At 38.3% G+C, this 13,632-nt stretch overlaps 1 protein-coding gene, 1 long non-coding RNA gene and 1 pseudogene across 2 annotated transcripts; 2 read left to right on the top strand and 1 right to left on the bottom strand.

Annotated features, from left to right (window-relative positions):
- The first annotated feature begins 659 nt into the window (after positions 1 to 659).
- Positions 660 to 3,669, top strand: LOC103433509 (NADPH-dependent aldo-keto reductase, chloroplastic-like; annotated as a pseudogene).
- A 3,617-nt stretch (positions 3,670 to 7,286) lies between these two features.
- Positions 7,287 to 9,651, top strand: LOC103433454 (uncharacterized protein At2g39795, mitochondrial-like). Its single transcript, XM_008371718.4, has 3 exons — positions 7,287 to 7,609; positions 8,883 to 9,196; positions 9,307 to 9,651. Exons 1-3 carry the CDS (start codon positions 7,331 to 7,333, stop codon positions 9,464 to 9,466), a joined length of 753 nt encoding a protein of 250 aa, XP_008369940.2. The 5' UTR covers positions 7,287 to 7,330; the 3' UTR covers positions 9,467 to 9,651.
- A 974-nt stretch (positions 9,652 to 10,625) lies between these two features.
- LOC139195183 (uncharacterized) lies at positions 10,626 to 12,164 on the bottom strand. The gene is made up of 2 exons (XR_011579819.1): positions 11,724 to 12,164; positions 10,626 to 10,824 (listed from the first exon to the last, which is right to left on the bottom strand). It is a non-coding gene; the product is annotated as an uncharacterized lncRNA (long non-coding RNA).
- Between the last annotated feature and the right edge of the window lie 1,468 nt (positions 12,165 to 13,632).

A 13,632-nucleotide genomic window follows, 5' to 3' on the forward strand; every position in this document is an offset into this window, starting at 1 on the left:
CAATGAATTTAAAAAGAAAAGCCTATTCACTTGGACAATTGCAGCTATTTAATTTGGGAACGACTAGTTTGACACACCTCGAAAATTCACAATTTATCCTTTTCCTTCTACTTGTGTGGTCTCCTGGAAAAAAATCGACATCCTTTTTTATGGCTTGAATAAAAGGCAAAGAAATAGCCGTTTGATAACTCCAACAAGTGTCTTACCTGGACCATTCGGTGACTTGATTTGACTACGTAAAATCTACGGCCACAAAAGGTGGCAACTTCCATTTCAAAGGCTGAGATTCCCTGTGCCACCTGATAGGCTGATACCAAGGAGAGATTTTTTAGTATGACGGAAACATGGGTATGCGGGACATATGTCATTATTTAAACTGATGAACACTTCAAAAGAAATTCAACTAATTGTATGTTTACATATAACCTGTCATCTCTTGTTCCCATCACATTGAAAAGTCTCTCAATAACCGGACTAGTAGGGCACTAACCACATCCCAGAAAACGGAAGAGGTAACAGTCCTTATCAAACGTTCGTAAACGATGACGTCTCGAATTCTCTCCCGCTCTCTTATATAAAGTGCGGGAAGAGCCTTTCAATTTTTCTAGATCCCTTTCTCTCTCTCTAAACTTCACTGTCTCCTCCTGAGAGACTGAGAAATGGCGGGCGAGATTCGTTTCTTCGAGCTGAACACCGGAGCTAAGATCCCTTCTGTAGGATTGGGGACCTGGCAGTCAAGCCCTGGCCTCGTCGGTGACGGCGTACACGCCGCTGTCAAGGTATTTTTCTTTCCCTTACTACACATTCTATTTAAATTTTTTTCGAACTGAAAAATTGATCATTGTGGAAGATTATTGTCTATCATTAGTGAAGAAAGTCGAGTTTTTTTTTCCCTTACTTCATTATCATGGGATTTGTTCACAATACACCTCTCGTGTAGGGATGGGCAATGGTTATACGGGCGGGTAATCACGGTTAATTTATCCATAACCGTTTATGCTCATACCCGTATATCCGTTTACCCATTGGGTAATTGCCTAAACGGTTATACCCATAGTTATAACCGTTTATAAACGGTTATACCCATAGTTATAACCGTTTATAAACGGTTAACTATATCCATAACCGCATACCCATTTAACCGTAACCGTTTAATACCCGTTTACACATTTATCATTTTTAATCCGTTTATCTTTTTTTTTTTTACAATTACGCTTTTTTCACCCATCTACATGTTTTTTAACAACTTGAAAATTAAAAAAAAAATTGTCATATTTTTTTTTGACAATTGAACATCGTTATTCATCATACATTTCCATATTTTAATTTTTTAAGTCCTTATACTATTCCAATAATTGAACTAATAGTTTACGGACGATATTTTTAATTGTTACCAATGAAGGTAAATATAATATTTGCTAAGTATTATTGGGTTACAAAAATTGTTTAGAAAACATTTCTGTCAAAGCATTTCTGTCAATTTCACGGTTACCCGCAAGGAATTTAAATTAATTTGGCCAATTCTTTGATGATGAGAATCATAATTCCTATAGTAGTGTTATTGAGAAAATGACCGATGAATTCCTTGCTAATTTATTGGGTGCTAAGTATTATTGGATCGAGAACATGATTTGTGTTAGTTTTACATATATAAAATAAATAGGTAAACGGTTACCCGTTTATAACCGTGGTTAATACTCATAACCGTCCATTTAAATTTCGCGGGTAAACGGTTATACCCATAACCGTTTATTTATCTAAACGGTTACCTATAACCGTAACCGTTTAATTTAAATGGGTGAGTAACCGCGGTTACCCATAACCAATGGGTATTTGCCCATCCCTACTCTCGTGTGACGAAATTTGAAGCCTAACATATGGACAACCTGCTCTGATTATATGAACAAAGTTGGTTTTACACCATAAAATCAATAAACAATACGGAAAATGATCCAACTTACTTATAAAGCCCTAATTTGAAATAATTTGAAATAATTTATGTTAGTGTCATTCTTTGAAGATGTTTGAGTCGTTACCAAAATTTGGTTCGACCAACAGTTTTTATTTCTTGTAGGTTGGTTTGGTTCTAAAGAAACTGTCTGAAAATGGTGCGGTGAAGCACGAGGATTTGTGGATTACTTCCAAACTCTGGGTTGTTCATGCTAATTTAACTAAGTAGTGAGATATCTTGAGTAATTTCGCTGAGCACACGAAGAATTAATTAGAGTAACTGCTGGTTATTTATGCTAAGTGATAGTGCTGTGACCCTTGTTTGGTTGTTTATCTGTAGGTGTACTGATCACGCTCCCGAACATGTACCAGAGGCATTGGACAGCACTTTGAGAGACTTGCAACTGGATTATGTTGCCTTGTACCTTGTACGTATTTCCTGTCCCAATCTTGTTCTCAAGTTATGCCTGTATCAGAATTTGATACAAAATTGTGTGCATTTTGTTTTAATAATTTACATATAGAAGAGGCTCTTTATAAGGAATGGAATCGTCGCGTGTTTTCCAAAATCCAAAATTTGATTTTATAAGTTACATTCAAAGGCATTGATCCCTTTGAGTTTGGCTATATTACCTGCATCTTACTCTAAATATCAGGTTGAAATCAAATATTGTTATGTCATTTTGTGAGCATTATTTGGCTACAACTAATGAGCCTGCTGGAAATTTCGAAGATACACTGGCCAGTCCGGATGAAGAAAGGGTATATGTGGGTTTTAAGCCTGAAAACCTTACCGATACTGACATCCCTACAACTTGGAGAGCAATGGAAACCCTCTATGATTTGGGCAAGGCTCGAGCTATTGTTGTGTGCAATTTCTCCACAAAGAAGCTGTCAGATTTGCTGGATGTGGCACGTGTTCCTCCTGCTGTTGACCAAGTGGAGTGCCATCCTGTATGGCAGCAGGATAAGATACGTTCCTTCTGTAAATCCAAGGGAGTTCACCTTTCTGTGAGTATGCAATACTTAATTACATTGTCTGTGTCCTGAGCAGTTACAAAAGTAACATATATTTTTCTTTCAGGGATATTCACCACTGGGCTCTCCTGGAACAACATGGATCAAACTTGGAAGTCCTTAAGAATCAAATTCTTCGGACAGTTGCTGAAAAATTAGGCAAAACTCCAGCACACGTTGCTCTTCGATGGGGACAGCAAAAGGGTTATAGTGTTTTTCCCAAGAGTGCTAACGAAGCGAGGATCAAGGAGAACCTTGATGTGTTTGGCTGGTCTATCCCAGATGACTCGTTCGCCAAGTTTTCTGAAATCGAGCAGGTAATAAGTCGTCACTGGAAATGATTCTTGTTCTCAGTGCTATCAGTACCCGAACTTACCTACAAGGAGGATGCCATTATTGTGGTGGCCCGAGCAAATCATGCAGTAGTAATTGCTATGTAGTCTTTTCTCCTAACTAACTACATTGATTTCTAATTATGCAGGCAAGACTGATCAGAGGGGCCGTATTCGTTCATGATACTTTTGGTCCCTACAGGAGTTATGTGGAAGAGATTCTGGGAGCATTTTTTTTATGATTAGTATGACAGTTGATGTCGTAAACAGCGATTAGTTGAGTATGCCACTTGCAACTTTCAGCATTTTGTTTTTCTTGATTGCTTTGCCTGTTTCTCAGCTTTGGCTTGATGGTATTTCTGTTTGGTAATTCATTTGTTCTTAGTTTTTGGATTTTGTTGAGTATCTCACAACCAAAGTCTAGCATAAAAACCTTTGCACTTGTGACCAATTGATTTTTGATGTTACACGGCACTAATAAGAATTGAGAGTTTGTCGAGAGTATCCACTTATATATTTTTTTTCCTTTTTATTAGTAATTTTTTTGAGAAATTGACCAAAATGATCAATTTTTCAATAGTAGTCAATATACATTTGCAATTTCCCTAAATGGTAGGACTAATCCACAATGGAACCTGAAAAGTTTAAAGATATTTTAGCTCACTCATAGCCACAATCAAATTACACGTCATTCCAAAGCTTTCAATCGTAGAATTATTCGTGTTTTTTCTTAATTATTTGATGGCCTACATATAGCTTAATTTTCAATTAAAAATTGATGAAAAATTTGTCAAATTATCAGAGAAAAGATGTAACAACCCATCTTGGGATTTACGGAACGAAAGGGTATTTTCATATTTTCACTTTAGTTTGGAAGATATTTTTTATTTGTGCTTTTAGATCTTAAACTATGTGCCTTGTGGGGCCCTTCCCTTTTGGTTCCCCAGTTTCCCCCTCCTCCTATTTGTGGTTGCCATGTGTCATCCCATAAACTCTCAGATCCCTCTGTTCTCTCCCAACCCATTCCTAATTCTTTATCTTGCTTTCTTTCTCTCGGTGCTTTCCTCTCCGACGAGATCACACACACACCCATACATACAAACACACCACAGCTACCATATCATCATCGCCCTCACTTAGATCCCCCTTCCTTCTTCCTCACCACCATGCGCTCTCACTCTGTTTCCTTGCATGGCACTGTGCACACTGTGTTTTTATTTCTCTGACGAGATTTCGGGTGTTCCGACCAAGATAAGCACCTTAGACCTCTTTAGTTGTTGTTATAAGTTAGATTAGGTTGTTTTTGAGAAACTTAGAACTTTTGAACGTTGAGATATCTCTGGGGAAGCATTTCCCAGTTTCCGATGACTGGGCCGCGAGTTGTAAAGGTTTTCTGGCCGCTTTCCAACCACGGCTTGCCCTCGTGTTGGTAAATCTTCATTCTCTTTCTCTTTAGCTTCATTTATACACTAAATATGGTTATGTTTCGAGCTTCATCGGAGATCGAGAATTCCCGGTGACTTCTCCGGCCTTCTCTTTCGTGGTTCTAGCGACCCGCGAAACAATTGGGCTATTACGACCCATAGCCCAATTAGGAGCCTAACCCAGTTGCTGGGCCAACCCAATGAACCAGTCTAAACCTTTGGGCATAGTAACAACCCAAATCCAAGCCCAACCCATTTTAAATTAGAACCCAGAAACCCAAAACCCTTTTAGCCTAGGCCCAAACCTTTGGGCCTGACAACCCATTAGCCTAAACCCTAACCCACTAACCTAGCCCTAACCCTAACCCAAGTCCAAAACCCTAAACCCTAATTGGATCCAACCCAACCCATTTGACCCGTTTGATCGACTCGTTGACCATTGACTTCCGGTCAACGCCGACCGTTGACTTTGATCGTTGACCGTTGATTGTTGACCCGTCAAAGTTGACTTTTTATTGACTTTTTTTGGTTTTGATCGGATCCTTCCTAGGCTAATTTCGATGTCCTGAATCCATTTCCGACGTCCGTTTTCCCAAATTCAATCGTTTTGATAGAGTTTTATTAATTGGTACCTTTATGTGCTTAGGTGCAATTGTTTATGGCATTTCCGTCTTCACTAGTTTACACGGTTCTTTGACGGCGAAGTATCTGTTAGTGGACCCCTTCTAAAATGCATGTTTTAATAGTAGAAGTGCAAACATGAAAAGCATGATTTAATGGTTATATTTTATAAGTAAATTAGATTACACTTTATGATTATCATGCTTTACTGAGAATATTTTGGAATATCATACTTTATCGATTTTACGTTCTTCATAGTATATAGTATATATGATTGATGATTATATACTACGAATAGGTTTTATGATATGAAGTTTTAGCTACTGAACTCCGATTAAGATAAAATATATATATATATATATATATTAGAAATATTATGTTAATGTTTGTATGTACTTACTTAGTGGTTATTCGAATGTTACTGCCTACAAGCAAATGATACTTCTATATATGCCTTCGGGTGGGTGCTGTAGAAGCCTACGGGTGATTGATACTTATATTGGCTTTGGATGGGCGTATGTTGGTGGCCTTGGCCGAGAGATATATGATTGGCTTTGGCCGGGCGTTTGGTTGGTGCCTACGAGCGGGAGATATTTATATTGGCTACGGCCGGGCTTTCGGTTGATGCCTCTGGGCATGTGTTCTACCTATGGGCATATGTTCTGCCTACATGTGTATGATCTAACTACGGGCGAATGACCTACCTACAGGCGTGTGATGTAGAACCTTTGGATGAATGAAGAAGTGTTCTATATACCTTCGGGCAAATGAAATGTTATATATATGTATATGTCTTATATATATACCACTACTAAGCACACTATATATGATATATGTTTTATGAAAGGTTTTATGGCATGCTAGGGTTTTCGGAAAACCTATTACATATTATACTATTGAGTTTTCATAAACCTGGGGGTTAGTATGTTAAAGATTAACTGTTTTATTACTACTTATATATCAACTTGGTCCACTCATGTTTTGTTTTGCGCCCTCTCCGGACTTAGGTCTGAGGCGTACAATCTCGGCGTCAAGGCACTCCCGCATAGGCATCTTCGAGTCCTCTCAGTGTAGGACCCATCCTTTTGTTCATTCAATTTTATATTATTCATTTTTAGTGTCTAGGATTAATTGTATGCTCTGAACACTTTCCATAATTGCATAATCATTGTATTTAAATTCATAAGTATTGTTTATATTTGTTATTTCTCATGCATTCTAGTATGGCTTCGTCATCTTCGGATGTCGGCTAGCACGTGCCTACCCTAATGTTTGGAGAATATCAGGGTTGGACGTGTCAGAAGGGCCAAAAGCCCACTTCCAACAACATTGATATTGTCTCCAACTTGGTAATTACGACCTACACAAATCCGTTATGTGTGGGGGTTCTCACAAAAAGCCTTAGTATTAGTTGAAGTGAGGTTAGAATATTTAAACATTTTATCACAAAAAACCTCGATATTAGTTGAAGTGAGATTAAAATATTTAAACTCTTATTTCTTAGTGATACGGTCAATATGGGATATTTCAACACGCCCCTTCACGTGAAGATCCACACATCGTCAACCACGTGGAGCCAAGAGGACTCGCCCTTCACACTGGGCCACATGACCCACCATCATCGTGCAAGGCCAAGGGGACCCACATATCACGTGAAAGTACTCGCTAAAAGGGCGAAGTTGAACTACATTGTTATGACAAGTCCATTATAAAACTTAGCCTACTCTTTCACCTTTTAGTATAGATACTATAATTTATTAAAAAAATATAGTTTCCCAGCATTTCCCTTATATGTATCACGTCTCTTCTTTTACAAAGTTCCCAAATTGGGCACTTTTCCAAACTCAAAGCCATAGGCCCATAGATGATAAGCCCAATACTAAATATTTTATTTTATTTACCTAAAACCCCAAGCAAAAGGACAAAACCCTGATCCAATTCCAAAACCCTAAACCCTCTGAATTTTCAGCCATAGCCGGACCTCAAATGTCTCTCTTCTCGATGCTCCGCAGGCCGTCCTACTCCGCCCTATCCCTCGCCGTCCTCTCCGTCCGCGATGTCGGGTCAGCACCCATCTTTCACCGCGTGATCTCCACCGTCCCTACTTTCAGCCCTCAGCTCATCCGGAGAAGCTTTGTTCCAATTCATCCATTCTCCACTGCCACTGCCACTGCCACAGCCGTGGAGCCGATCAGCGAACGAAGTCTGGTCGAAGTCCTTGAGTCCGAGATCAAGTGTGCCCAAGACGTGAAACCCAAAGAAGCCGTAAGCGTATAACTTTTAGTTTCCAATCTCAAAATTGCTGTTTTTTACTTCTAAAGTTACATTTTTTTTTGGGTAACTGTTCCTCGAATTAAGCTAAAGGTCGTTTGATATATATTTTTTTAAATAAACAATATTATTTATACTAAAAGATGATGAAATGGGTTAAATTTTACAATAGTGAGTAATAATGTGGTTCAAATTTACTTTTGGTGACAATCAAAACTAAAACCTCTCATTTAACTGTAAAAGAAAAATATCACTAAACCGTAATAAGAGCCGTTTGATATTAAACGTAAAACCTTTAGTCATTCTTGAAAACAATTTAAAAGAACTTTTCTATTGAAAACAGTTTTTTTTTTTTAATCCAAAAATTTGTTTGTCATTGAACTCAGAAACTATTTTAGATCTTAAAACTAGGAAAGTCCCAAACTGGTTTCATCGTCCTGGTCAGGTAAGTACGTTAGGATCTCATTGGCAACTACCTTTCCCATCTCCTCCCTCACCGTGTTGTCGGCACCATCCAAGGCTGGCAACTCCCTTAACCTTTCCCCGCAACATTAACTAACTGGAGCTACGGCGGAGTCGAATCAATGCCCGGCGGGGGGTGGACCCGATCAACGCTGGCAGCGAAGATCACGAAGAGGGAGATGAGAGAGAAGATGGAGAGGAGAGAGAGAAGAGGGTGAGGTTCGGGCCGTAGAGTTTTGTGTCAGAGATGTTAGTGTTTTTTTTTTTCTTTTAACAAACGATATTATCTCAATTAAGGAGTTAGCGTTTTTTTTTCCTTTTAACAAACGATATTATCTAAATTAAGAAGAAGGGATGTGCTTAGATTCACAATAAGCTAACAATAGGTTCAAATTCATTTTTAACTAGAATCGAACTTAAAACATTTCACTTATATGTAAAGAGAATACCACTAGACCATAGTATTAAGTGGCTGAAGATGATTGTGTTTAAAACTTTAAAAATATATTTTTTCTGATTTATCAATGAACTGTTATTAGCATTCTAAAAATCTCATTACACTTATAAGTGTATTTTTCTTTTTATCAGATGCCCATTGTTTTTAAGTTATTCTTAAATTCGGGTTTTGAAAATTTTAAAACAGGCCAAACAAAAATTTAAAACTTATTTTTAAGTTATAAAAACTGTATTTAAATTGAATACCGAACGGGCAATTTTTTTAGTAATCCAATGTTGGGTAATTTTTTATTTTTTTTTGGTGAAAATTGTGGGGTAATTTTTTATTTGTATGATTTTCACACATTAGGAGGTCCCAGAGAAGTTTCCTTTTCAAATAGTAGACAATCCTGGAGAACAAACCATTTTGCTCAAAAGAGAATTTGAAGGCGAAACCATCCAAGTGTGTGTCGATATTCCTAGTGTTTCCACAGGTGAAGACGATTGGAAGTGTGAAGACCCCGGGATTCCGATGGTTGTGAGCATTTCCAAACCAAATGGACTGCAATTGGAGCTTGGTGTTTCTGCTTTTGCAACTGAGATTTTGATCGATTGCTTGTCGGTCAAGCAGCCTGAGCGTTGTTCCAAAGACCTTGATTATGCTTATGATGGACCTGAATTTCAGTAAGCTTTGTCTCAAGGGATCATTCCTTTTGTTTGCATCTATTATGCACTGGATAGATTCTGATGATGGTTTCTTTTGTGTTCTGATATGCGCTGTTTTTTCCCGTCAGTGACTTGGATGAGGAGTTGCAGAATGCTTTCTACAAGTATCTCGAGGGTCGAGGGATCGAACGCACCATGTCTGACTTCTTGTATGATTACATGGAGAACAAAGACAAGAAAGAGTACCTGATTTGGTTGAAGAAAGCCAAGGGTTTAGTTCAGCACTAAACGAAAAGAAACGGAGCTGTGTCGTGGAGCTGTATTAGTTTGAGAACCTCTTATTTATAATTTTATACCAGTAGTTAAATAACTAGTTAAGTATAGTAGATTGAGAACATTAGGGCAATGCTGCGCTGGTGCTTATTATATGTAGTTTAGAACTAGGTCAAATATTGTTTACTTCTAATGCTTAATCAGCGGAGATGGTGTTTCCATACGTATTAAGAGTTGTTTCGTGTTAAATGAATCGATTACAAATACATTGCCTACTAAGATGTTATCTGGAAGTGTTTTCAGAATTATTAAATGCGCTTTTGGTTTTCACAATGTTAAAAAAAAAAAAAAAAGAACTAATAGATTGTAGAAGTACTTAGTGCTTTCTCAAGGCATTTCTCGTGGTACTTCTCATTCACATTACTTACCCTACACAGAATTGCCAAAATTATCAACCCTTGCTTTCCTCTACTTCGCCCTCGGCCTACCTGTTGGAACCGTGGATGATTGAGTTGTGCGAGAACGGTCACTTACAAACAAGAACAAACAACAGTGTACAACCTAAGGCATTAGTATGGGTACCAGCCAAAAGTTCTCTGATGGTCAAGTCAGTAGAAGATATTAGAACTCGAGCAAGGGCTAGAGAACAAAGTATGCATTACCAGGGATACGCCCTTGGTGGGTGTATTTATACTTGTCGGGGAGAGAGTCTTTTTAAGATATAATATGTATTAAACCAGGAGAATCACCCATGATATCTAGCATAAGACATTGCTTCCATTTAGAATTGTGATTACTTGCGGGCACACCAATCCATAGATTCTGGGAATTTCCAAGAATATAGGAAACCAATATGATCTTTAGTCGGATTAGTTTTTCATGTCTTGCGAAGCAAGTATGGTCGATCTTAGCAAGGATTGCGAGCTTTGCCCATCATTCCAAAGCCCAACAAGGTGTGGTGGCACCATTGGTCCATTAAATCTTTGATCAGACTTCTGAGGTACTTGTATTCCGATCAGCCTTACTCCAGATGAGTAAAATTTATGTTCCCACATTACTTGTGTGACACGCCCGACCCTGATATCCTCCAAACACCAGGGTAGGCATGTGCTGGCCAACACTCGAAGGTGGCGAAACCATACTAACATGCATAAGAAAAATGAAGAATTACAAATATAAATAAAACTTATAGATTTAAATACAATGCTTATGCAATTATGGAACGTGTTCATATCAAACAACTAATTTGAGACACTATAAAGGAAATAATATAAAATTGAATGAACAAAGGGATGGTCCCTACACCGAGAGGACTCGAAGATGCCGATGCGGGAGTGCCCTCATGTTGGGATTCTACTCCTCGATTCTAAGTCCTGAGGGGGGCGCAAAAAAAAAAAACATGAGTGGACCAAGTTGATATATAAGTAATACAAAAACAGTTCATCTTTAACGTACTAACCCCCAGGTTTAGAAACCTTATATATCATAATAAGTAATAGGTTTTTCCGAAAACCCTAGCATGCCACAAAACCTTTCAGAAGACATATATCGTATATAGGGTGCTTAGTAGTAGCAGCACAAGGCATATATATACATATATCTTCATTCACCCGAAGGCACTACATCCGAAGCTATATATAATAAGTATCTTCCAGCCGAAGCAACCAACCTACGCCTAGCCGAAGCCAATATAAATATCATTCACCCGTAGGCAGTATTATTCACCCGTAAGCCCTACATCAACTGATCGAAGCCAATTAATGATTTCATTCGCCCGTAGGCAGTTCGTATGAATAACCATTAAGTAAGAACATAAAAAACATGAACACAATATTTCTAATACACACACACACACACACACACACACACACACACACACACACACACACACACACATATCTATCTATCTATCTCAAATTGGAGCTTAGTAACTAAAACGTCATATCATAAAATCACGTTCATAAGTAGGTATATAGTCATCAATCATATATACCACAAAGAACATAAAGTCGATAAAGCATAATATATCATAAAGTGTAAATCTAATTTATTCATAAATGTTTCATAAAACGTAACCAACAAATCATGCTTTACATGTATGCATTTCTAATAGTAAAATATGCATTTTAGAAGGGTCTACTCATAGATACTTTGTCGTCGAAGAGCCGTGCAAACTAGAGAAGACGAAAATGCCATAAATAATTGCACCTAAGCACATAAAAAGATCAATTAATAAAAATCTATTATAACGATTGAATTTCAGGAAACTGACCTAATAAACTGATTCAGGACATCAAAAAACATAAAGAGGGATCTCAGGTACCCCCATGCACCCTCAAGTCGCCCACTTCAACCTTTCTGTATGGTTGATGCTGATTCAAGAAGTCATTGTCGGAACAAACTTTGTCCAACAAAGCTGGTAGCCCATCTTTCACAATAGGAAGAATAATGTACATGGAGAAATGTTGCTGAAGGGGCTTGCCTTCTTCTTCACCACCTTATGTGTAAGGAAGCTCTAAGACTTTGAAGCCGTCAAACTCCCTTAAATACTGCCACCTATCAATGGACATGAAGTGTGCCTGAACTGATCTCCAGCTGAGAAGGTAGAATTCATGCTAGTTTGTTTTGGACACATCAAACTTCTTCTCCCAATCCCCTTTGAAGTACAATGCATTAAAAAACATGAGCCTAGTTAAATCGTCAATTGATCAGGGAGTAAAAAATTATTTGATCAGACCACCAGTCTTCTCTTTGGCCCATGAATTCACTTCGATTCTTACCTCTTCCGCCTTGTTCTTGAAATTGACTTTGTTTGCAACTGCCTTGTAAAACACGTCCACCACTACTTTGAAAGAAGGCTTAATATTAAGAGACTCATCGACCCAAAGTCCATTGGGAAAATACAGACTGGGACCCCCATTGTCGGATCCATCCGCAAAGATCAACGGAACCACATTTGCAGCGAGGGCATTAAGTTCGTCGGTGGAGTTAGACATTAGAAAAAAGAGCAATTGGTCCCTCGCCGGACCATTGGTACCAGCAGCGATCAAGCTCAAAACAATGTGGATGGACTGTTGTGCCTTGGCCCGTTTGTCAGTGCGGAAACGAGATTCAGATTACAACCTCACCAAAATCACACTCAGTTGAACAGAATAAAATACAAGAAATAAAGACACTGAGAAATTTACGAGGTTCGGCAAAAATTCTGCCTACGTCCCCGGAGAGATATTGCTCTTCACTATGAGAATAATAGTACAAGTTACACTTGAGTTAAATCGACATAACCCAAACCCCAATCCCTTGTACCCTCACAGAATTTTACTAAGAGACTCACTCTCCCCAAGAGTTTCTCACTCTTACTCTATATTTTCTCTCCTTTGTGTTCTCCTTCGGATGCTCTCTCTCACCCTTTCTCCACTTCGGCTCTTTGCAATTAAATGGACAGAAAAGTGAATCAACCTCTCCTTTTTGCATAGACACAATGATGATCCATCATGCTCTCTTTTCTCAAAACCCAAAACCACTTTCGTGGCATGCAAATGGGAAATCAATAAAAAAGGCCAAAACAAAAGAATCCCATGAAACATCATCATTGTCTTCCACTATTAGCCAAAATGAGATATGGACATATTTAGCCACTATTCCGAAAGTATAACACACAAAGTCACTTAATTGTTAACAGCTTAAAATATGAGCCAATCACAACATGGACAGCGGCGAGAACACCATGTTTTTGTCCTTACCCTCAGACAGAAACAAAGGCTTTGCGATTCGCATTGCCACGTCGGTTTCTCTCTGGAAGGCAGACACAATCAAATCCCTAGGTATAACAGGGAGGGGAACTGGCGGAGTGTTTAAGGTTTTGATGACGAAGTTGTGGTGGTGAATTGGCAGCTTGGTGGACCAGAAAACAAAAATAAAAACGAAAAAAAAACAAGGTGGAAGAGAGTACTGTGATTTGTCCTAGTACCATAGTTGAAGAGCTTTCCCACACGATTTGGGTATTCCTTTTGGGGTTTTGGTGCATGGAATAATTGGAGAAAAGTGTGGGTATATTTTTTGTTGTTTTATATGTTCTTTTTGGAGTCCGATTCTCTTTCCCTCCTCTCATCTCCTCTGACACTTTTTATTTTATCTTTCTCTTTATAAAAAAATTAGTATAAGATGTTGATGTAATTTGA

Source organism: Malus domestica, chromosome 04, assembly GCF_042453785.1.
Source record: "Malus domestica chromosome 04, GDT2T_hap1".
NCBI classification, from domain to species: domain Eukaryota; kingdom Viridiplantae; phylum Streptophyta; class Magnoliopsida; order Rosales; family Rosaceae; genus Malus; species Malus domestica.